The following is a 26,234-nucleotide window of genomic DNA, read 5'->3' on the forward strand; positions in this document are numbered from 1 at the left end:
CCCAGCACAGCATGCCAGTACCCCAAACCCAGCACCCCTCTTCCAGCACAGAACCCAGTACAGCACATCTCACCCATCTTCCAGCACAACACTCAGCACCCCTCACCAAGAACAGCATGTCAGCATCCCTCACCCAGCACCCCTCTCCCAGCACTCCTCTCCAAGCACAGCACCCCTCACTCAGCACCCCTCTCCCAGCAGAGTCTGCCAGCACCCCTCTCCCAGCATGGCATGTCAGCACCCATCTCCTGGCACAGCATGCCAGCAGTACCCCATACCCAGCACCCTTCACACAGCACAGGACCCCTCTTCCAGCACATCCAGCACCCCTCTCCCAGCACAGCATGTCAGCACCCCTCACCCAGCACCCCTCTCCCATCACAGCAGCAGCTGAACCAGCAAAACCCATCACCCCTCTCACGCCCAGCATACACATCACCCCTCGCAGCATTCAGCTCAGCACCCCTCACACATATATGCTGAGCTGATTTGGTCAAAACTACATTTTTACAAAACTCCCTCTGCCAGGCTGATGTGAAGCGGAAGATGAGAATGCAGTTCGTCCACGGACCGCCCCTGCAGTTGTTAGTCAGTGCAGCCTGCTAGTCCTGGACTCCACAAAGGCCCATAAGAGGAGGAGCTTCTGCGGCTGGGCGTGCGCAGCAGCCCTCCAGCAGCCATTTTACTTGCTGGTCACTGCCCACTCTCTGCTCCACGCTACTGCTGCCGGCTGCTTGCCCGCTGCATGCTGAGCTGCCTGATTGGAGCCGAGCTCCAATCATGGAAGCCGGAGCCGCGCCATACGCCAATTGCCCCAAACACCACCACCAGCCCTAGGCTTGGGATGCCCTTGGCAAACCAAATACCCCTAGGCATTTGCCTAGTTTGCCTATGTCTAGGGCCAGCTCTGATAATGAAGATGATATGAAATGAAGCTTGATGAAAACAAAGATCCCAGAATCACTAGCGCCATGCTAAGTGAAGGAAACCAGGAATTAACTCTATGGTATGGGAAATAAGAGGAGAAACTGGTTTCCATCATTTGTCCATGCAGTTCCTAACAATCTGATATATGGAAATGGTGAAGACAAATGAAGCTAGGCAGTGTCGGGAGTATCTGGGGGGAGATGTACTAAGCCTTGGAGAGAGATAAAGTAGAGAGAGATAAAGTACCAACCAATCAGCTCCTAACTGTCACTATACAGGCTGTGCTTGAAAAGTGACAATTAGGAGCTGGTTGGTACCTTATCTCTCTCCAAGGCTTAGTACATCTCCCCCGAAATAAAAGTTGTAATGCTTTTCATCCTGCGACAGGTTACTGAATATAACATGGGGCAAATTAATTAAGGAAATAAATTATTCAATAGCTCTATTGCTGTAAGAACACATATCATAATCTACTGCTTGATTTATTTTGTTTCTTTAAACCTTGCTTCCATCTCCATTGCCCGCACTAGGCTCCTACACACACAGCGTCATCAGAGTATATCGGGGGCCTCTGGAATGATGCTCTTATTGTTCTGGAAAGGTATCGCTCAGCTACCATACATATTGTTCATTTACAATAACCAAAAAAAACATCACCACAATAAACAAGCAAATATTAAATATCACTCTTATAACCACAATAATAAGCTTTAGATAAATAGGTCCCAGAGAGTCCGAACTTGTTCCCACCAGAGCCGTAACAAGACTTTTTGGTGCCCTGTGCCAGAAAGAGCATTGGCGCTCCCCTCATTTTTCAAAGGGACATAATGCACCCAAAAAAGAGCCATGGCCTCATGGGGAAGGGCCAGGGAAGAGGTAGGAGAGGCCAGGAGATGCTGGGGATGAAATAAGAGGAAGCTACAAGCAAGAATGATAATAAACAGAAATTTGACAGGCCCAAACAGCACCCCCGAACCTGTAGTGCCCTGAGCGATGGCACCGGCCGCACTACCCAAGCTACGGCCCTGGTTCCCACTGTAACCAGGAAGCCCCAAACGCACTGACATAGTGCAAACAAGGCCCAGGATGGTTAGAGCAGGGCTGTTACCTCTACGAGAAGGGGGTTACGAAACACAGCAATCCCCCAACCTCCACAGACTGCCAGCCCTTTACTGCCCTGTTATGTGGTAGTAATGCAAAAGACGGTGACTCCTAAAGTTTAATACTACAGGAATTGAAATCATACTTTATGAGACTACATTGCTCAGCAATGTGTTAAACGGACATTATTGGAAGATACAGAATGTATGTCAATACAACGCCACCTTGAGGCTTCTCTGAGGCTGGCCTTTTTATATATTCTAAGAAGTAGATGATCAAAGTGAAAAATAGATTAAATAAGTCACTTTCATCACTTATTGACGACATAAGTGCAGATCAACTGGATAGAATTTAGAAGAAAAATACAGAAATAGAAATAAATGAAGGAGGTTGTCCAAAAGAGATTATTTGTAGTGATTCTATGTTTTACTATTTCCAGTATGTGTGTTCTTATCTTGTACTGCTATCCTGGTCCTGGTGGTTACATGGGTGATTGGCATGTGGATGTAAAACAACTAAAAATTTGTGATTTTAAATGTTTGCAATGGTGCCACAGATTATCATTACACCAAGAACAAGCCTATTAAGAGACCTACACCATACTTTTGAAAAAAACATTTCAGGGAGACTGTGAAAGCAGCACCTACTGTAATAGCACAGCGGTAAAGAGGATGTGTACTCATGGGCATAACTACCATAGGTGCAAGGGTGCAGCTTCTATGGGGCCCAGACCTGAGGGGGGCCCATCTTACTTATCAAAGTTACAAATGTTATATACATTTTTCATCATTGGGTGGTACACAGGGGCCCTTACAAACTTTTGCTATGGGGCCTTTAAATACCTAGTTATGCCGCTGTGTTTACTGCTACATCTGAGAGGTGTGTCATAAAATTGTTTTACATCCAAATGTAAATGAGCCCCAAAGCAATTTGTAATATCCACTTTTTGATGAAAATGCATGTAACCATAGGGATCATTGGGCCTGATTCAGACCCACTCGCGAGCGGCTGTCCGCTCGCAAGTGGGTCGATGGTCTGCACTGAGCATGCGCACGACGGAGGGAGCTCCGTCGTGCGCATGCGCCAGACACGACGAGCGAAGGACTTTCCTTCGCTCGTTGTGTCCGATCAAAGGGGGCGTGCTGTCAATGTTGATTGACAGCACGCCCCCTTTGGTGGGCGTGCCGGGGGCGTGCCTCCCTGACGGGGGCGTTCCCATGGGAACGCCTCCCGTCAGAAGCCGGCCCACTGACATCACTAGTGATGTCAGTGGGAGTGATTTTGGCTCTGATAGAGCCAAAATCACTCCGGAGTTTGCGGTTGAAAACCTCAACCGCAGGCTCCGGCTCGCAATTTCGATGGTCGCGATGGTCACGACCATCGCGGCCATCAAAATGCACGCTCGTATAGCCTGTGGGTGGTGACCCACAGCTATACGAGCGTCCAGGAGGACGCTCCATGAAAATGGAGCCCGGCCCTCATTCAGAGCGTGCGCTCTGCTCAGAGCGTACGGCTCTGAATGAGGGCCATTGTGCCTTATAACCAATGCAGGAAAATTATACTGATTCCATTTGAATGTATATATCTCTGTGTTTTGACAGCTTCATAATGGGGAAAGAGTGCAATCACGGAGATAGCTGGGGGTAAATTTACTAAAATTAGAGTTTTTAGAAGTGGAGATGTTGCCCATAGCAACCAATCAGATTCTACTGTACATTAAACTAGTACCAGTGGTGTCACAAAGGGGGTGCGGGCCACACCAGGATGTCACCCGCCAAGGGGTGACACCAAGGTGCAGACCCCCCCTCAGTGACAGGAGCCGAGTACTGCACTGTAGCATTAAGTGCAGCACTCGGCTCCTGACACTGTGAGAGAGCCGGCACTGCACACAGAGCAGTCCGCACCACCTGCGCACCCCCCCCCCCCATTTCATTAGAAGCACGGGACCACAGGGGTTCGGGTCGCGAGGCCACACCCCTTCCAGCATGGTCACATCCCCTGTTCGTGAGACCACACACCCTTTTTCGGAGGCACGCAACTTCGCCGGGCACACAGCATCCCTTCCCGTTCCGGGTGATCCCGCGGGTAGGGACGCCACTGACTAGCACCTTCTAGAAAATAATAGCTAGAATCTGATTGGTTGCTATGGGCATTATCGCCACTTATAAAAACTCTTATTTTAGTAAATTTACCCCCTAGACTCTTCAAGGAGTCAGGCAGATTGCTGCTATTTATGGGAGTCCCCCTGACAATCAGGGAGAGTTGGCAAGTATGACCTACTGAATACCAACCTAGTTCAGATGCTGGATCCAGTGAGTTTAGCTGCAGTTGCTGTTGCCATCTCTATTAATCAGTTGGTGATCTCTACTTCTTTCTTTTTGACAGCAACTGACACTATGGGGAGCAGGGGCATACTAAGAGAGGAGGGGGCCCATGTTCAACCACCGCCCAGGGCCCCCTCCTCTCTCCCCGGCTGCCATCAGTGAACTAACAGCAGCGGTAGACTCCAGGCATTAGAGTGTCCGGAGTCTACTGCGCATGCACAGATCACCTGGAAAATGGTGCGGCAGCCATTTTCCCTGTGATTTCCTACTGCGCATATGCAAAACACCAGGATAATGGCCGCGGCGGCCATTTTCCAGGTGTTTTCTGTAGCGCTACTCCTTGGGTCATCGGAGAGGTAAGTATAAAAAAACAAAAGTATGGGTGCAGGGTGTGAGGTGCGGTCCCCCCCTGGATCCAGGGGTCCGTGAGCACCGCACACCCTGCACCCATTATAAATATGCCGCCTGATGGGGAGGATAATGCAGAGAATCACAGGTAAACAGGGAGGGGATGGGGCCAATATGGTGTATTTCTATATAAATCACGTCATATTGGCCCCTCACTATTGACCCGCAATTTGGGGCACTCACTGCGAGGGGACGGGGCTTAGTGTCGTGTAGCGTCAGGCCAGGCCCCCAACACCAGTTAGATGCACCTCTCCTCTGGGGCTTCTCCCAGAGGATAGAGGGCCTGATTTAGCTTTGGAAATAGAGTGAGAAAGAGCACGTAACTGTGAACCAGGACAAACCATGTTGCAATGCAAGGGGTGCAAATACATACTTTTTTTTTGCATGCAGGGTAAATACTGGCTGGTTTTGCATGTAGCCCACAAATACTGCACAGATTTATTTTTACACTGCAATTTAGATGTCAGTTTGGACACACTCCTCCCCACATTGTACATCTGTCCCACCTGCAGTGCAGCATGGTTTCACCAAGATGGTCAGTTACTGTACGTTCTGTTTCTCACTCTATTCCCAAAGCTGAATCAGGCCCAGAGTACAAAGGTAGGTAAGTATGGTAACTGGTATAAGATTTCTACAGTGACCAGTTAATGATGCATGTCTCTAGCTTCTGCTGTCTCCTCATCCCAACCATACTACGCCACCACTGGCTGCACTGACATAGCAGCCCCAAATGTCTGCTTTATTGTTGGGTGCTTGATAATGCGGCCTAAAAAATCCACCTGCACTTTCCCCACCAGCAAATAACATTTTTATTCTGCAATTCTTATTTATTGTGTACCTCATACATCTTGTTTTGTAAGCTTATTTAGCATCTGTACCTTCCTGTTTAATGTCATTGTATGTAATGTATTTACAGTATGTCATGCTATATCCCTTGAATGCAAACTTACCTACTCTCCCGGAATGTCTGAGAGACTCAAAAATTTTGGATGCTCTCAGCCGCGTTTTCTGACCCTTCATGATACCTTTCCCCGGCAACAGCATCTTTCCAGTGCTATATTCAGAAAGATGGCAGAGATGGTAAAATCTGGCACAGTGATAGAGTTTTTGATAGCTCCTGTGCAGGCATCATGTTGTTCAGTGATAATGCTGGATAAATGAAGCTGCCAGATTCAAGTACAGGAGGGATCCACCACACGGGCAGAATAGCATTTCGATCCTGGGTGCTCAGTGTGTGGCCTATGCACCCATGGGCCTGTGTACACGCACACTGTGCACCCATTACAGATATACCACTGGCTGCTTTTTAGGACCAGGCCAGCCTCCTGGATCTACCCCTTCCACAGAGAAGTGGTTAGTCCAGGAGCCTCCATGATGCGGTCTGTACCTGCTGCTGTTACATCAGGGTTGCCGACTTTCTGGCTGCCCCTTCCGGGAGTGGGCAGCCAGATCCGCATCGCAGCTGGGCATGGCCGACTTTGAGGGGCAGAGCAGTGGCATGGCCACACGATTGCATCATTTTGGCCCTGCCCCCGCTACACAATGCTGAAGTTACTGGCATTGTGAAGTAGGGGCGGGGCCAACATGACACGATTCAGCGTGAAACGCGTCACCCTCCTCCTCCCACTGTGGGGCATTCTCTTGTAAACTCGGGGGGACCGGAGACCGCCGGGAGGCTTGCCTGCCTATCCGGGTGGGGGGGGGGGGGGAGGGGCGTGAGCAGCACCGGATTTTAGGAGGCTCCTGGGCCGAATCGGGAGGGTAGGCAAGTATGTGTTACATACTGTGTTTAACACTGTGTTGACCTGTACCTGTTTCTGCCAGTTAATAAACCATCACCTGGTTAAGTCGATCTGATGTGAACTAACCTCCATCGCACACCGCTGACACCTACCACCATAGTGTCGACTAAAAGACCCTACCCCCTGCTGCTCAATTCTACAAATCATGGTATTGTACAGTGGGAAATGGATCCCTAATATAGGGGCTCATGGCATCACGTCTCTAGTACCTCCCACCTGGACTTTCCCCTCTAGCATTTCATAAGGGTGGAGATGTACTAAGCCTTGGAGAGAGATAAAGAACCAACCAATCAGCTCCTAACTGCCATGTTACAGGCTATCTTTGAAAAATGACAATTAGGAGCTGACTGGTTGGAACTTTATTGCTCTTCACTTTTTCTCTCTCCAAGGGCTCTATTTACTACAATCCGCATTTGGAATGCAGATTGTAGTGTGATATTACCGACTGAATTGGTATTGCGAATTCAGCCAATATCACAGGGATTTACTAAAAATCCCTTGCAGGGACAGAGCTTGCGATAAAACTCTGTCCCTGCGAATCCCCTCCACACACTTATCACGGTATTATCTAAAAAAATACAGTGACAAGTGACCATGCATGCGCCGACCGGCCACCACTATGCCCCGCCCCCGCGACCCCCCCTCCCTTAATTACACTTACCTCCGTTGATCGGGGTTCTGATGATGTCCTCCGTGGTTCTGGTCAGCTGATCTCCCATCCTGCACTGGGACCCGGTCAGCTGACCGGGTACCAGTGCAGGATGGGAGACCAGCTGACCGAAGGCAGGACATCACTGAAGCCCCGATAAGCAGTTATCAGCGTGTGGTCTGTTTAGATCACACAGCTGATCACTGGGGCCGGCTCCGGGCTCTGCTCTGCATGTTAGAGCGGAGCAGAAGTCCGGTAACCAGGGGAGACCCTGGATAACGCCACCTCCATTGTCACAGGGCTTCCCCCAGTATTTTTTCACAATTTATTTTTAGTAACTACCAGACAGATCGCATTTACCATTACAATTATGGGAAATGTGATCTGATTACTAAAAATATGTAATAATTAGGGGTTGGAGTAGAATTTTACGAATTGTACTCCAATTTCCCTTTAGGAACTTTAGGTGACACTAAAATAATGTGAAAAGGATGCTAAAACAGCCTTTTTCACTTTATTTTAGTAAATATCATGATAATAAATAGAGCCCCAAGGTTTAGTACATCTACCCCCTGAAATAAAGTTGTAATCCCCTATAATACTCCCTGTCATGCTCCAGAGTTTGGATATATAAACTGTGTTCTTATACGTGTACCTCCCCAGCCACTGACCTCACCGCATGTCAAAACTCTGGAGCATGACAGGGAGTATGATAGGAGAGGCTCTGCCTCCCTTGGTTACCCTGACTGCACGTCCCTACCGCACGTCACTGCTGTGTAATATGTCAGTACTTTATAAATAAAAGATAACAATAATAGATCTGTACTTAGTGTTGTGTCAGCGGGTCTGTCTGTCTGTCCATTAGAATGTAGGGTTAGTACTGTACATGTATTTACACACACACGCGCGCCGCTCCCTTACCGGCTGCCTCACGCACCCCTGTCCTGAATTGTATGGATAACATTACATCATACTTGCCTACCCTCCCGATTTGGTCCCGGGAAGGCAGGCAACCCCTCCTATCCCCCCGCAATAACCCCTGCAACCCCCGCGGGGCGGTGACGTGATTCGCGTAATTTTGGCCCCGTCCCCTGCTTCCAAATGTCTATATTATCGGCATTGTGTAGCAGGGGGCGGGGCCAAACTGACGCGATCGTGTGGCCCCGCCCCGCCATGCCCACAAGTGCCTGTCACCCGCCCAGCCACTCCCCTTTGTCCTGCCAATCTGGCTGCTCCCTCCCGGAAGGAGCAGTCAGAAAGTCGGCAGGTGTGCATTATATAAGCATACAAATGACTCATGAGTACATTGATTTTAGAGGAAATCACTGATGTATGTCTAGGGGGTATATTTACTACAGTGCGGGTTTTTAGAAGTGGAGATGTTGCCCATAGCAACCAATCAGATTCTTGCTATTATCTTCTAAAATGTGCTAGATAAATGATAAGTAAAATCTGATTGGTTGCTAGGGGCAACATCTCCACTTCTAAAACCCCATACTTTAGTAAATCTACCCCTAAGAGTTCAGAAAGCAGGTCTTCCGAAATAATAGAGAGAATAAGCATTGCAGGGTGGCGGACTGTTCCATAGCAATAGCAGTTTATGATGCTGGGGTTATTTAGAATTGCAGTGAGAGTTTCGGCGTTAGCCAGGAGAAGGGTTTGCTGTCACTGAAAACCTGACACAGAATAGGCTGATTGCCTAGATATGAGAAGAGCACTTTCAGTAAACATGTGAGTCTGGGTACCTGGACCTTGTGGGGATGTACTGGACAGTATCCACTTCACTAAGCAGCATTTCATCAGAGCCCTGCGGGTCAGACGAGGCTTCTGCCACTTCACACCGTCCTTCTTCTCAGGAGACGTCTGGCTGGGGTCTCCCAGCAAACTGCCGTCATTCTCCTTAATGTCATCCTGCAGAACACAGCCAGGGAGACATTGCAGTGATAAGTCAAATGGAGCAAACACTTCCTTCATCACTATTGTCACCAACAGTTCAGTATCGTAGTCAGATTGGTGTGTGCATAGGTACCTGTATTGTGTGTTTAGGGATCACACGTCCCAGCACAGTCAAATCTTGGAATGTAGAATTCAGACTCCTGGTGCACCTGAAGCATACTTGCCTACTTTTGTAAAAGCATTTCAGGGAGATTGTGAAAGCAGCACCTATGAGTGTGGCGGTAAATGGTTGTGTACTGCTACGTCTGAGGGACGTGTCATAAAATTTATTTAAATGCAAATGAGCCCCAAAGAGAATGCATGTAGCCATAGGCAGAGCCGTAGCTAGGGTAGTGCGGCAGGTGCCATCGCACAGGGCACCACAGGTCAGGGGGCGCTGTTTGGTCCTATCAAATTTCTGTTTATTATCATTCTTGCTTGTAGCCAGGGCCGGCCCTAGCCCAAATTGTTTGGTAAGTATATTTTTTGGTGCCCCACTATGCACTGCCCCTGTTCGTGGTCCCCCCTGTGCAGTGCCCCTTGTGCCCCCAGTAGTAAGCCCCTTATATAGTGCCCCCAATAGTAGTCCCCCTATGCAGTGCTCCCAGTAGTGGTACCCCCTATGCAGTGCCCCTTATATAGTGCCCGCAGTAGTGGTCCCCCCTGTGCAGTGCCCCTTGTGCCCCCAGTAGTAAGCCCCTTATATAGTGCCCGCAGTAGTAGTCCACCCATGCAGTGTCCCCAATAGTGGTACCCTTTATGCAGTGCCCTTTAAACAGTGGTCCCAGTTGTAGTTCCCCCCATGCAGTACCCCCAGTATTGCCCTTTATATAGTGCCCCCGGTAGTGGTCCCCCCCCTTGAAGTGCCCCTAGTAGTAGGCCCCCCTCTTGTAGTGCCCCTAGTAGTAGTCCCTCCTTGTAGTAGTCCCCCCAGTGGAGGTTCCCCCACCCCATGCAGTGCCCCCAGTAGTAGCCCCCCCTTGTAGTGCCCCCAGTAGTAGCCCCCCTTGTAGTGCCCCCAGTAGTAGTCCCTCCAGTAGTAATCCCCCCTTGTAGTGCCCCCAGTAGTAGCCCCCCTTGTAGTGCCCCCAGTAGTTGTCCCCCCCCATCGCAGTGGAGAAACACGTAATAAAAATTAAAATAAAACACTTACCTGAAACCCCGCTCTTGCACCTGGTCCCGCCGCCGCTATCAGCTCCTCCATCCGTCCTCCCGGGCCGCTTTGCATTATGGGAGAGATGTCATGACGTCATGATGTCTCTCCCATTACCCACTGCGGGACCAGGAGGTGCCCGGCTACGGCAGTGGGAGCAGCAGATGATGAGAGTCTGTCTGACTCTCATCAGCTGCTAAAGCAAACACACAGCTGCCGGCGCCGGTGGCTGTGTGTTTGTCACTGTGCAGTGCTGACTGAACTCCGTCGAGTCAGCGCTACACACACGGTGCAGCTGTGTCACAGAGACAGTCTGCCCGCGGCCCGCATGGTACGCAGCTGAGGCGCCCTCCACTATGTGGCGCCCTACGCAGCTGCGTACCATGCATAATGGGAGAACCGGCCCTGCTTGTAGCTTCCTCTTATTTCATCTCCAGCATCTCCTGACCTCTCCTATCTCTTCCCTGGCCCTTCCCCATGAGGCCATGGCCCTTTTTTGGGTGCATTATGTCCCTTTGAAAAATGAGGGGGGAACCAATGGCTTTCACCAGGGCACCAAAAAGTCTAGTTACGGCTCTGGCCATAGGAATCATTGTGCCATATAACCAATGCAGGGAAATTATACTAATGATCCCATTTGAATGTATATATCTCTGTTTTTTTTATTCTTATATGCTAGCTATATAATGGGGGTAAAGTGCAATCAATGAGATTGCTAGACTCTTTAGGGAGTTAGGGAGATTGCTACTATTTCAGGGAGTCTCCCTGACAATCATGGAGAGTTAGCAAGTATGACCTGAAGAGTAATAGAATTTTTCCTAGAATTGATTTATTACCCAAAAGGATGGAATAATGCCCCAATATCATGGTACATGTGGCTCCCAAGTTCTGATGCAACATTATAGATGATTTGTGTATACAGCCGTGGCCAAAAGTTTTCACAAAATTTGCTGCTTCAGTGTTTTTAGACCTTTTTGTCAGATGTATACTTTGGTATACTGAAGTAACATTACAAGCATTTTATAAGTGTCAAAGGCTTTTATTGACAATTACATTAAGTTTATGCAGAGAGTCAATATTTGCAGTGTTGACCCTTCTTTTTCAAGACCTCTGCAATTCGCCCTGGCATGCTGTCAATCAACTTCTGGGCCACATACTGACTGATGGCCGCCCATTCTTGCCTCATCAATGCTTGGAGTTTGTCAGAATTTGTGGGTATTCGTTTGTCCACCCGCCTCTCTAGGATTGACCACAAGTTCTCAATGGGATTAAGGTCTGGGGAGTTTCCTGGCCATGGACTCAAAATTTCGATGTTTTGTTCCCCGAGCCACTTAGTTATCACTTTTTCCTTATGGCAAGGTGCTCCATCGTGCTGGAAAAGGCATTGTTCATCACCAAACTGTTCTTGGATGGTTGGGAGAAGTTGCTCTGTTATTTTGGTGTTTCCCCCTTAGATAGTGTCACTGGGCAGTGAGCCGCGGTGATGGATGACGCTCGCATGCGCACATCATCCACTGTGCCGGGAGTGAGGCAGGGGCTGCCCAGGTGCTCCTGGGGTGTTAGGTAAGCCCCCAGAATGACAAAATCGGAGCCGTGACACGCGATTGTGCCCCCAAAACATGCACCAGGGAGTGTGTCTTTATTGGCATATGGCCACGTCTCTTCCACAAGCGCGTGCAGAGGACCATAGGAGGGATGACAGGGTGAGTGCAGCACACTGAGTGTCACCAACCCCAGTGACAACACCAGGGCCATCGGGTCCAACTCGGGCAGGTGTGGCCATACCCTCTCCTTACAAAAAAATTAAAATGCAGCGAAAATTACACTTCCCCTTTAAAATGCTACTACTACTCCCCTTTAATTAATGCTACTGCCGCAGCCTCTCGGTGCCCCCTCTGGGCTCCTCCAACGCCCCTGGACGCCACTGGGCACTGCCAGGCACAAATATTTGGACTATCACTAGAAAATAAGGCTGATTGCAATACCATGCAAATAAAGTATTTCACAACTTTATCACCAGAGAAAAGGAGGTGGGGCAGCTGAATAAATGCCATGGGAAAGGGACAGCGTCTATTTCCTTCCTGCTCAGTGAGGTTTAAAATGTCGACATCTGCCCAGTAAAACAAGGCCGGGCCCCACCCTGCTGTCACTGCTTATTACCGCTTTACTAATCAGGGAAAGAGAAAACAGCATTTCTCAAGAAAAAGCCTTTTATCCCTTGAGAAGAAAGAGTTAATTTTTCATCAGGCTCATGGTATGAATATTTCAGGTAGATTAGCTTAGACATGTTTTTCTCGGTCCCTCGGCTAGAGCTGCGTGAGGGGAAGGAAAGGCCATTTTCTAAGATTGTTCTGAAGCTGCCTTAGAATCCCATGTGAAGCTCAGTTCTGATGTCGATAACAGAGGAGAAACGGCAATAGGTGGCATATAGCATCTGCTCTGGATATCACCCCTATAAGGAGCATTTCCACATTTATATGTTATATTATTTGTGTATTACATATTTCTGCTGTTAATGCATGTACTGGACAGACATCACTCTGAATGACACCACATACATGTGCCCCATGTACCATAACACTTGGTACTGTCCCCTATAAATAATAGAGGGATTCTTGTTTACTTTTGTACAGTAGCTTTAATTATTTAGAGAAAACAGACAATTAAGTCCAACAACCTAGCTGTCCTTATCCACCAAGTCTAATTACCGGATATGGCAAGCTAAAACAAATGGGGGTTTTAAAATAGCAATCACACATAGAATATGTTTTTTCTTTTCCTTAAAAAGCAAGTTAGGTCATTTTTAAGCATTCACCTGCATTTTAGCTATAATCTTACAAATCATTATCTCTTTTTAAAATCCCTCGGTATGCAATCGGGAAGCTGACTGCCTAAATACTGGCAGCCGGCTTCCCGACTGTCATATCCCGGCAAGGGTGAAATGCCGGGCGTCTAAATGTAAACGCCCGGCATTTCCCCGACGCCGGGAGACCGGCGCCCGGCATCCCGATCGTAGTGATGCCGTGTGCCGCGAGCGGACAGCCGCGGGGGGGGGGAGGGTTAGGTTACGGCTCCCGGGGGGGACTTAGGGTTAGGCACCCCCCCGGGAAGGTTAGGGTTAGGCTAGGGGGAGGGAGGGTTAGGGTTAGGCACCCCGGGGGGGATTTAGGGTTAGGCACCCCCCCGGGGGACTTAGGTTTAGGCAGCGGGGAAGGGGGTGGTTAGGGTTAGGCACTTAGAAGGGGGATTAGGGATAGGCACTTGGGGGGGAGGTTAGGGTTAGGCACCCCTAAGGTTGGTTATGGTTAGGGGGGTTAGGTTAGGTTAGACAATACTTACCTATCCACGATCGGGATTTCCAGCGCTGTCGGGCTTCCACTGCCGGGATCTCTGCTGATGTCGGGCTGCCGCTGCCGGGAATCATACGGCCGGCGGTATTTCATACCAATTCCAATCCCTCTGGAAGTCAAAAAATGCCTGTCAGATACAGATCGTCTGTGCTGGCTTACAGCTCTCAGCATGCCACGTGATGGGAGCTGGGGAGGTGGGATGTCACTGTGCAGACAGCTCAGAGGGGTGTTCCAAGACCTCTCTGATTGCTATATCATGTGACTGTGGTTGCCATGGTAATTCAGAATCATAAATAAATAATTGCAGCCTGATGACAAAAAACTAGGGAAAAAAGAAGAAGACAGAGGGCCTGATTCAGCAAGGAATGCAGCCGCGAATTTGCACGCGCTCGGCCGATGTTTGCGTTCTGCGCATGCGTATACATCACAGTGCACGAACCGGCCACTGTGATCGGGAAGTGATTGCAATGTGCACGCAGTCCCCTCATAAAGTGACACAGCCAGAGCGCTAGATGTACACAGGAAGCGGACAAAATCCTGAGTGAGGTCAGGTCAACCACTATTATGCTAATGGAATAGATGGTTATCGATGTTACTGATGTTTTCGCTGTCTAGCGAGGTATTGCGGATGTGAGTAAAGGGAAGTGGGCGGCATTATGTAGTGGTTGGCGTCTGGTTCTTGTGCTGCGGTGTCATTGCGATTGGGTTCATTAGCACATTTTCGCAGCAGCCAGGTACATGCGTATGCTGACTTGTGTTCCGTGCTGAATCAGGCCCAGAATTACTTCCTCACACAGCATTTGCCACCGGTCTGCTATCTACATCCGATTCCTAGCACTAGCGAACCTCTTGTGATTGGCTGTGTGGGAATACACTGCTGACACTGACAGGTGCTTTCCTCATTGCCGCATCACACACGTCCTGCGATAGTTGAAACTTTGCATATGCACAATTGCGCCTGTTTCAGTTAATGCATTTTGCTCCTGCGATTAGGGGGCCAATGGCAGCCAACACTGCATCAGACCCAAAATGTGGTGACAAACCAATGCTTAAATAAACAGGGTATATTGTCACTTAGATGAGACATGAACTATACCCAGAGATGGGGCTTATTAGTTATTAGCGATGCACATCCCACTCTAATCACCATTAGACACAATGAGAATCAATGCAGTGAGAGTGTAAGGGAGATGGAGAGAATTGGGTCTGTTCATCAAAGGTTCTAATTTATCTCCTGCAGGATAAATAAGACTTATTATTATCTTATTCTATGCAGCTTGTTCATCAAAGTGTTATAAATAGCTTCCTCTTTCATGGAAGATAAAAAAAAATAACCTTTGAACAATGAGTAGGGGAAGAGTATGTGAGCTACCCAGACTGAGAGAAAGAGAATGACACCAAGGACAAGTGACACCAAGAAGAAAGGAGAACGATTGTCACTCAGATGCAGATACAAAGGAGGGTACAGGGAGGGGAGGGAGTGGCAGAGACACAACTGTCTGAACAAAAGCTTTTCATGCACTTTCAGTAATGGAAGTTGGATGAGAGTTGCAGTTTTATATTTATGAGGTATATTCTCAGCTACTTCCCCGGAATATCCGGGAGGCTCTTGATTAGCGGGGAGTCGTCCAGCCTACCGGTGGTTGAACTTGATTACGCGGTTTGCATTGGACAGCCGGGGGCTCGGGTCGTAATGACACAATTTGTGACACCACATCCCCCACACTTCCCGTCCAGGATCCCTGAGGGGGTTTGAAAAAGTAGGAATTAAAAACCGTCAGGCAACAGTTGACCGTATTGGTCTCCTGTTTGCATGAAATGAATAATTAGGCGCAGGACATATAATTAAAAGTAGGTAAAACTATGCAGGTGAAACTATGTTGAATGAAAGCTGCTCCTTATCCAATTTTCTGAACGATTTTTTGGACGATTTTCTGTGAGATTATCTGTCAGATTTTTTAAAGTGTAATGAACGATTTTTTTGAACTGCAAACATTTTTGCATATTAACTTAATGAAAATCTTTGAGTTGACAAGTCTGACTGAACTACAAACGTGAACGCGCATGAACGATAATCGTTCATTGTTTGACTCAGAAAGTGAACGATATTTTCAAACGATTATCGTTAAACGATATCGTTTAACGATAATCGTTCAAAAAAACGTTGTGTGTGTATGCACCTTTAGAAATGGAAAATGGTGAATTACTAAACCACCAATAGGAGCGCAATAAATTCAGTTGTGCTCATGTAAAAATATTACGTTTAATAAGTAATACATTAAAAACAGACATAAGCACATCACGCTGACATAACTATATTGAATAGATATCCGCACTTAAAAATCACATATTAATACTCCCAATTAGAGAGGATTAAATAATAATCACTACTGCATATACAGTGCTGTACCAGGGCATTAATGTGCCCTGCTCTGGCCCCACCCTCTTTGTGCATGACATTGCACATAGGGGCGGGGCCAGCCAGCACCTGGAAGCACGCCAGTTCACAGAGTATCCAGAAGATGCTCCGGCAGGGTGCCTGTAGCGTCCAAAGGAACAGACTCCTGCAGCCTGTATCACTTGTGCAATGCCATCTGGAGCGTCCTGTGGATGCTCCAGATGGGCACACAGCAGTCCTTGCAGGCGAATAGTTGCCCTCCATACACCTGGTCAGCGCTGCACTTACCGATGCTGCCGGCTCAACGCCTTTTATACATCATGATGTCATGCACACAACGTAATGCTCAGGGGGCTGGGCCAGCACAGGGCACATTTGTGCCCTGTTACAGCCCTGGTGAACAAGATACAAGAACTTTCGCAAGCAGAGATGAAGTCAAGGACAGAGTAATGATCTATAATAACTAATAAGTCAATTTATAACTATCAGATTCATGCAAACTTTATCTAACAGAAGCAGTAATATTAGATCCAGGGTACACTGAATCCTTCATGCAGCCAAAAAGCTTCACCAATCAAACACACCTATTTATTAACACTAATTGCGGGATGCAATTATCCCCTAAATGTGAGGAGGAGTCCTTCCATTTTCATTTGCAAAAGCAGCCTCCATAGGTTTCTATGTGGGCTGTAAAATATGAAATGTACCAAGCACCACTTGCACTTGAATAGCCCTATGACCGCAGATGCACAGGAAAAATGATGGGTCCGTACACAGAAGTAAATAGCTATCCCTTTAGTATTTTGTCTTCGCAGGGACGGGTTCCTATCAGAGCCCATGTACCTACATGACAACTTTAATACATTCCCATGAAACACATTTCTTCTTGCCGCTATCTGCAGCGATAATAAATGATAGTTTTCAGGGGTAAAATGCTGTGCATAATAAAAGTGCAGCTTTGCAATGGATTGCCGCAATTCCCTGATCCCCAGACGCCGGGGTTGGGACATCTGTGAGATCCAACATGTTGGATTTCCCTGATTTGCAGATTCCGACCAAAATATGATCAGGATCTGCAAATCGGGTATTTTTAACATGAGTAATTTCCCTGATTCCCCAAAGGATCGGCGAACATCGATGGTTGCCGATCGGCGCTTCAGACTGGCTGATCGCCGGTTCCGGATGGATCAGGGGAAGCGGACGACTGATGTATGGGTTTCTTAACTTTGCACCTGGACAAACCATGTTGCGCTGTAAGGGGTGCAAATCCATTTTTACCTTTTTGCATGCAGCATAAATACTGGCTGCTTTTGCATGTAGCCCACAACTACTGGACAGCTTTTTGTTACACTGTAACTTAGATTTGAGCTCAGGGCCGGATTATAGGCAGGGCGAACGGGGCGGTCGTCCAGGGGCCCCCACACACTGGGGGCCCCCACACATTGCCCCTACCCAGCCCACTCTGCCATCTCCCTTGCCCGTCTGGTTTCTGCAAGCATAGCTGACTGCAAAGTCGGACCCTTCCCCTACTTACCTTCCAGTCCGTGATCCAGTTCGGCTTTCCCTCAGGTGGAGTGGATGTGCTCCTCGGCGCTCTGCTCTCTTGCCTGGCTCCCTGCTCTACCAGCCCAGGCTGCTCCTCTGTGAAAGCCGGGCCAGAGACAGCACCTCCAGCAGAAGGATGATGGCAGCCGATGGCGCGATGTGCACCACTCACGGTCACTGGGATCCTGACAGGTAACACCTGTTCCTGGCCCCCTCCTTGTATGTGTGTGCGCGTTCTGCCCTCCGCTGCCCATTGCGGCTGTGATGGGAGGCTGCCACCGGCAACTTTGCATTGCAAGTTGCAGCTGGCTGCCCAGAGGTCACCCTCCCTGCCAGATGTTCTACTGCCCCAAAACTCCTTACAAATGCCACCTGCCATGTGTCATGCTATCATGCAGTGGCATAGGAATGGCAACAGGCGATTTAGCGTCAATTTGATTGGTTGGGGCCCCCACAACTTAGTAGCCCTGGGGCCCCCACAAGTCTTAATCCGGCCCTGTTTGAGCTAGAACATGCCCCTTCTAAACCTAAATCACTCTGCACATATTACATCTGCCAAACCTGCAGTGCAACATTTTTTTAATTTGCACTCAGCTCTGAATCTGACCCAATATTTGAATTCTAATAAGCAGTTACAAAATAATCATTTCTCCAGAGAAAAAAATATACATAAGTTGCTTAAACTGTTATACTAAAGAAAACAAAGTATTCTCAATGTAATGGACACATCTGAAAACGCCCAACTGCAGAGTGGTTCAGAACATAAATTCATATATACCATGGGGGGCAAGGTGAGTAGTTTATGTCCTGGAGGGAGGGGGAATGGGGTAGTCCATGACCTAGTAGAGGGGGAAGTGCCGAAACGACACCCCCTGTGCCGGCTTCTGCGCCCGCCTATGCATGTCATATATTTCGACACCTATCTTCTGTCCCTTGCCGGTCTTCTGGTGTCGGGATATAGAACAGTGGCATTTAGTCTACCGGTCTATTCACTACATCCCATTTTTAACACATAACCCCAGAAAAATAATTTCATATCGCTCTGATATGACCACTTAAGGTGTGTATCCACTTGCCTACAGAGGAATGACAGTACGATTACAACAGTGTAATCGTACAGTCGTTCCTCATCCTGTATAGTGCCTACACTGAATGATATGTCGTTCAGTGCAGGCACCCTCCCTCATCCCTGAACATGGTCTATCTGTCGCTATCGGCAGATTGACTAGCATGTTCAGGCGATGACTGATGTCGAAACCGACCTCCACGAGCGCGCATTGCTGGTCGTTTTTGACATTAAACTGCACGATTACTGAACTCTTAATGAGCGATTGAACGATTATGATGTCGTAATCGTTCAATCGCTCACTTTAATCGTCAAGTAGATACGCATCTTTAGTAAGTGCAGAGAGCAGATAGGCCAGAAGATAGCAACATTCAGTGGCATAACCTACTGCCCCCGCAGCCCCCGAGGTGGCTTGGAGGCGCCAGGTGGCTTGGGGGCACCGGGGGGCCGTAGCTTCGCCACTGCAACTGTGAGCGCTGGCCTCTGAAGTGATCGGAGGCTAAGGAAACCTCCGATCACTACAAAGGCCAGCGCTCCCAGTAATGCAGTGCCCGGGTGACGTCATGACGTCACCCTGCATAATGGGCACTGCATAAGGGGGAATTGCATAATGGGCACTACTACAGGGGGCATTGCATAAGGGGCACTATTACAGGGGGCATTGCATAAGGGGCACTAGTACAAGGGCATTGCATAAGGGTACTAGTAGAGGGGGCCTGCATAATAGGCACTACTACAGGGGGCCCTGCATAAGGGGCACTGCTACAGGGGGCACTGCATAAGTGGGAATTGCATAATGGGCACTGCATAAGGGGGCATTGCATAATGGGCACTACTACAGGGGGCATTGAATAAGGGGCACTGCTACAGGGGGCCTGCATAATATGCACTAGTACAGGGGGCCTGCATAATATGCACTAGTACAGAGGCATTGCATAAGGGGCTCCAACTACAGGGGGCCTGTATAATGGGCACTACTACAGGGGGCATTGCATAAGGGGCACTATTACAGGGGACATTGCATAAGGGGCACTATTACAGGGGGCATTGCATAAGGGGCACTAGTACAGGGGCATTGCATAAGGGGCACAACTACAGGGGACAGTAACTTGATATACGCAGTTTACAAGTTATAAACTATGGGCCTGATTCAGACCCGGACAGTATCTGCAGTCCGTTCGCAATTGCCGATGGTTGCTAATCTGCGCATGTGTATGCATCGCAGTGCGCATGTGCGAACTACACTGCAATCACAGATCCCTCGCTCGCCCAGCAAAACCAGCCCAGGCAGAGTGAGTGACAGGAGAGGCCGTTTGTGGGTGGTGACAGGGGCAGTCCAGTAAAAACGGGGGGTTGGAGATGCGAACGCAGGCATGCCCGAGTGTTTCAACGCCGTTTTAGAGGCATGCATAATTAGCAGGCAGCGTCATAGTACACTTCACCAGCCATTTTTTTCCTCTGTTTTCCTCGCAATGCTTGAGGTAAAAAAAAGCTACCACAAGCACTGCGTTCACATCCGATAGTGGTCGATGTACCAATGTTTTCAAAAACTTCCAGGAGATGACGTGGGGCAGTGGGCATCTCTGCATAAGCTAAGGGGAGTCTGCATACACAAAGTGAACGCTCGTACAGGTACGATGGGCGTGCTTATGCCTTGGCGAGCGTTCGCTCCCAACCGCGTCACTTTCAAATGTTTGCATACGCATCATGCGAGCGTACGCTCATAGCGACCGGGTCTGAATCAGGGCCTATGTACCCAATAATCTGGTTCTACACGGACATAAAAACTGTGCAACCTGTCTTGAGCTGAGGTGACAGACTGGCAAGAGCGGAGAGAAGGTTTGGTGCAATAGATCTGTCAGGGTGGGATGTAATGGGCATTACCCTGTGGCATAATGTGCAATGGGCATTACTGTGTACACAATTTGCTATTAGGGGTATTACTTAGTGTGGCATGCTGTGTGGCATTATGTGTTATAAGGGGCATAATGTGTTGCATGTGGCATTACGGTATGGCATAATGTGAAATAGGGGCATTACAGCGTGGCATAATTTGTTATAGGGACATTATGGTGTGTCATTATGTGTTATACTTGGCATTATTGTGTGGCATGTGTAAAGGGCATTGCTGTGTGACATAATGTGTTGTAAGGGGCATTACGGTGTGGCATAATGTGTTATATAGTGGCATTACTTAGTGTGTCATAATGTGTAAGGCAGAGGTTCCCAATCACAGTCCTCAAGGCTCCCCAACAGTTCATGTTTTAGTGATATCCATGGTTGAGCAAAGGTGACTTAATTAGTACCTTAGTCAATTTGATTTAACCACCTGTGCTTAACTATGGTTATCACTAAAACCTGAACTATAGGGGAGCCTTGAAGACTGCGTTTGGGAACCTCTGGTGGAAGACACATTACTGTATCATGAAACCAACAGCTTAAACGTCGTCTTTTGGTGTGTTTGTATTTTGGGAGGGGGGGCCGTCTGAAACTTTTTTTGGCATGCGGGAGCAAAATTTATAGTTACGCCACTGGCAACATTACAATATACGTTTTCCATTTTCCTCAAACACCAGTGGAAAAGAGAGCTTTAAAATAATCTAAATTGATAAGACATAAAACTAGTCATAATTTATTTATTGCTGTTTTCCAATATTCAAAATTGTGAATATGATCATGGAATTGGCTCACCGGGTATGTTTACCAATGTTTTACATGTTAAAGGTTGAGTAGTTGAGTGTGAACAGAGGCCCTGATTCAGACCCGGACGCTCTGACAGAGCGTTCGCTCTGAATCAGGGCCGTCCTTCTTAATTTTCAGAGCGGCCTCCTGGCCGCTCACATAGCTGTGGGTGACCACCCACAGCTATAGCGAGAGGCCATTAAGATGGTCACGATGGTCAAGACCATCGCAACCATCAGGCTTGCGACGAGACCCTTGTGGTAGGGTCTCGTTGCTGCAAGCCCTAGAGTGCTAACTTGTGATGTTAGTGAGGCCGGCCCCAGATGGTAGGCGTTCCCATGGGAACGCCTCCATCTGGGCAGCCATGCCCCCGACCCGCCCACCAAAGGGGGGGTGTTGTCACTCAACATCGACAGCACGCCCCCTTTGGTACGAGACCCGGAGCGACGGCTTGGCCGTCGCTATCCGGGTCTCGCGCATGCACACGACAGAGCCTGTTCCGGCGTACGCATGCGCACTGGGCCACCATCGACCCGCTTGCGAGCGCTCAGCGCTCGCGAGTGGGTCTGAATCAGGCCTAGAATTACTGTGCATAGCAACCGGAGACAAGTGCCTAAGATGAATCCCAGAACCAAACAAATCGATGACAGGATAAATTTAGGCTTTGGGCTTAAAGTCTCCTGAATTCTGTTTTATACTACAGTGGAACCTCAGTTATTTGATCTCCAATAATCAGTTTGTGCATCTTTTGATGTCGTTAGCACAGACAATCAAGCTTTTCCTTGCTCCATATGTCTTTGGTTATAATTAAAATGCAGTCAAGAGAATAGTTTTACATTAAAGCCAGCTCCCCATAAATGGCAGAGCCGTGTAGGTCCTATGCCCAGAATCTGCGCCAATTTCCACTGCTGGCAGGAGAATTTTGAATCTCAGCACTGTGCCAGAGATGTAGTACTCTGCTAGCTGGAGGTGAGGAGGGTTAATGCAAAAATATTCCCATAAGTGTAGATCTTTTTTAAAATCACTTTTTTTAATATAAATATTTAGAGTGACATTTAATGTGACATAATATGATTATAAAATGATTTATATTCTATGATGGTGCTTTTAAATGTGCTTGCAAAGCTTACACTGCGACAGACTGCCATTGTTTTTGACAGGCCAGGGGTGTTTTAACGCTGGAAGGGGTCCGTGTGCAACTGCCCGTGGGCCTCCTCCTCCCTGTGAAGAAAATTGCTGCCAGAGCATGAGTGTGGCCTGTTAGAAAAACTCTGGCATTGGGCCTTATTTGCACATACGCATATTTCCGGCATTTTCTTCTGAAATATGAAATATATTTCTGGTGCCTTACTACAGAAATATGGTCATATGTCCTAAGATAGTGCTAGAAACAAGGCGCGGCCGGCAGGAGGTGCATAAGGTAAGTAAGCATTGGGTGAAGGGGGTGCCTTCCCCAGTTATACATACGCCATTGACTCATGTATCTATTTATCATTTGTGACAATAGTAAAGGTTTTCTCTGGTCACTTATTGCAGTAAAGAATTCTTCTATCTCTGCAATATACCCCAAAAAAGTTTGTCAGGGCAGAGAAGATTTGGGAAATGTAGCTTAATTCCCCCACAATACTGGCTAGCCTCAGTAAGAAGACATCACTTTTCCTGATCACGGATACGCACGCAGTGCACTGGAAGCCGGGATTTGGGCTTGTAGTAACAGATTTATAAAACAAAATTAAAAAAAAAAAAAAAAAGGATATATGTAACCCCTCAGGAATAATCCCAAAACAGATAAGGGGATAAGACAGCCGTTTTTACTCTCTCAGGAATACCAAGGGTTATTGTGGCTTCCAGGCAATACAATGTTGCCAGTTGCCTGCAGCTGATTGGTGCCCTAAGGGTGGGAAGCCCAGATTTAGAATGTTACCCTGGATCTGCAGAAGGGATATATACAGCTGCTGCATAGGCTGGGAGGTGAGCAGATCCAGCATGGAGTGTATCAGCAAGGAGTGCTGGGAAGGAAACTTTATGTGAAGCATTGGCCCGGTGTGTGCAGCCAAGGCAGCAGCTCAACGTGAAGCCTGTACTTTCCACATCAGCAGTGAGTGACGTATACGCAGCCGAACCAAGGACTCGGGAGACAGAGCGTCAGCCGCTTGCACCAGGAACAACAGCACAGCAGCACTATCCCTGCGGCGGGAGACCTGCGAAAGTGGCCGAAGCAGCCCTGAGACCCGCTGGGTAGCGGTGGTCCAGGCAACTGCTGGGAAGACCGGCATCCGCCCGTCCCGTGAAGCTGCAAACAGGAGCCATACAGCGACCGTTTGTGGACTCGCGTAAGACAATCACCACTCTGCTTGTGATCACCCCTGAATCCAAGGGACATCCCCCCATAGTTGTAAAACACTGGGCTGGGAGAAGCAGCAGGGACCTTACATTACAGCCTGATAATTACCAAGCAACCGTACATAGGATTAAAGGCTAATATTCCATTACTGCAGTAGTGACTCTGATTAAATATTACAGCAAGGTATCTAGTTCTTTTTGTAATACTACAGTAGTGACTGGCCAAATACAAGAATAATCAATATATATATACTGTGTATATATATATATATATATATATATATATATATATTGGAATCCATAGTGTTCTGGAAAGTGCAATTCACTTTCATTATAAACGCTTATTAATGATCAGTGAAGACTCAAGAGCCATTTTATTACTACTGGACTCAATTTATGGGAACATTCAGCTTCTTGATAAACGTTTCTTTTGAGATATGCAAAGTTGGTTATTTATGCACTTATACTATAAGGTATACTATAATCATTTAATGTGTTGTGATGTTTGTAGGAAATATTTGACTGAGGTTATTTGCTTCACATATTAAGTATTGATAAGCTCTTTTATGTACAATTTCTAATGTCTGAAAAGTGCTACGGTGATTTACTGTGCCTTATTCTTGAATGAGATATTTGTTTACCCCTGAATCTTTTTTGCACTAGTGTAATTGAATAATGTTGAAATCTCCATATTAACAAAATAGAGTATACAGTTGCTGATTCTTACAGACAAACATCTGCTTCAAATAAACCAGCTTTCAATAAAGGTATCTGTTAAAAATACCTTTCGTGTAGTCCCACCTTCCTTACCTCTCTGAACCGCACCTTAGAACCTGTGCTGGGTGGAAAAATTCAAGTACCAGGTAAAGTGAGAACATTACTGTTTGAAACAGTGGCGTAACTAGGGTTTTGGAGCCCAGGGCAAATGTAAAAATGGAGTCCCCCCCGTGGCAAAAAAATGGGCGTGGTCACTTAAAAATGGTGAGTGTCGACATGCTTTCCATATGCACCTTAACCCTAGTAGTGTCCCTTATACAGTACCCCCAGTATGCAATGTCCCTCTTATGCAGGCCCATAGTAGTGCCCCTTATACAGTACCCCCAGTAGTGGTCCCCCTTATGCAGCCCCTCATTAGTTCCCCTTATACAGTAGCCCCAGTATGCAATGCCCCCAGTAGTGGTCCCCCTTATGCAGCCCCTCATTAGTTCCCTTTATTCAGTTCCCCAGTAGTGGTCTCCCTTATGCAGTGCCCCCCTATGAAGTGCCCCCAGTAGTGGTCCCCCTTATGCAGTGCTCCTTTATATAGTGCCCCCAGCAGTAGTCCCGCCCTTATTTTGTGCCCCCAGTAGTGGTCCCCCTTATGCAGGCCACCAGCAGGGAATTGGTATGAAATACCGCCGTCCGCATGGCCGGCGGTTCAATTCCCAGCAGCGGGAGCCCGACAGATGGACAGATCCTGGCAACGGCAGCCCGACAGCGCTGGAAATGCTGATCGTCCTCAGGTAAGTATAAACTAACCTAACCTACCCCCCTAACCCTCCTTAGGGGTGCCTAACCCTAATCCCCCCTGTAAGTGCCTAACCCTAACCACCCCCTCCCCCGCTGCCTAAACCTAAGTCCCCCGGGGGGGTGCCTAACCCTAAGTCCCCCCCAGGGGTGCCTAACCCTCCCTCCCCCTAGCCTAACCCTCCCGGGGGGTGCCTAACCCTAAGTCCCCCCCGGGAGCCCAAACCCTCCCCCTGCAACTGTCCGCTCGTGGCGCCCGGCATCCCTTCGATCGGGATGCTGGGCGCCGGTCTCCCGGCGTCGGGAAAATGATATAGATATAGACGCCTGTCGTTTAACCCACACCAGGATAAAGCAAACGGGAAGCCGGCTGTCGGGATCACGTCTGGTTTCCCGATTGCATCCCCCCCAGCAGTGATTCCCCCCATCCAGTGCCCCTTATACAGTGCCCCTGGTAGTTTTCCTCCCTATTTAGTGCCCTGAGTGGTCCTCCCAGTGCAGTGCCTAGTTGTAAGCCCCTTATACAGTGCCCCCAGCAGTAGTTCCCCCCATGCAGTGCCCCCAGCAGTGGTCCCCTTTATGCAGGCCCTCAGTAGTGATCCCCCTATCCTGTGCCCTTATACAGTGCCCCCTGTAGTTTTCCTCCCTATTTAGTGCCCCCAGTAGTGGTCCCCTAGTAGTAAGCCCCTTGTATAGTGCCCCCCGTAGTAGTTTCCCCCCCAGTAGTAGTCCCCAGTAGAGGTTCCCCCTCCCAATGCAGTGCCCCCAATAGTAGTCCCCCCCAGTTGTAGTCCCCAGTAGTGCCCCACCCACAGCAGTAGTCCCCCCCTGTAATGGTGCCCCCAGTAATGGTTCCCCCAGTAGTGGCCCCCCCCTGTAATGGTGCCCCCAGTAGTGGTCCCCCCCTGTAATGGTTCCCCCAGTAGTGGTCCCCCCCTGTAATGGTGCCCCCAGTAGTGGTCCCCCCCCCCCCCCCGATGTGCAGACACACAACACAAGTAAAAAAAATAAATGAATCCACTTACCTGAATCCACGCTCCGGCTC

At 48.3% G+C, this 26,234-nt stretch overlaps 1 protein-coding gene across 2 annotated transcripts in view; it reads right to left on the reverse strand.

The window, feature by feature from the left end:
- Nucleotides 1-26,234, reverse strand: part of KCNIP3 (potassium voltage-gated channel interacting protein 3) — a 137,718-nt gene that overhangs the window by 103,612 nt on the left and 7,872 nt on the right. For both annotated transcript variants that reach the window (XM_088470800.1, XM_088470799.1), the window contains exon 2: nt 8,957-9,122. In XM_088470800.1, coding sequence (XP_088326926.1) covers nt 8,957-9,122 — 166 coding nt within the window. The remainder of the gene's footprint in view (nt 1-8,956; nt 9,123-26,234) is intronic.

The sequence above is a fragment of the Taudactylus pleione genome, unplaced genomic scaffold (assembly GCF_031769625.1).
Source record: "Taudactylus pleione unplaced genomic scaffold, aTauple2 ptg000105l, whole genome shotgun sequence".
In the NCBI taxonomy this organism is placed as follows: Eukaryota; Metazoa; Chordata; class Amphibia; order Anura; family Myobatrachidae; genus Taudactylus; species Taudactylus pleione.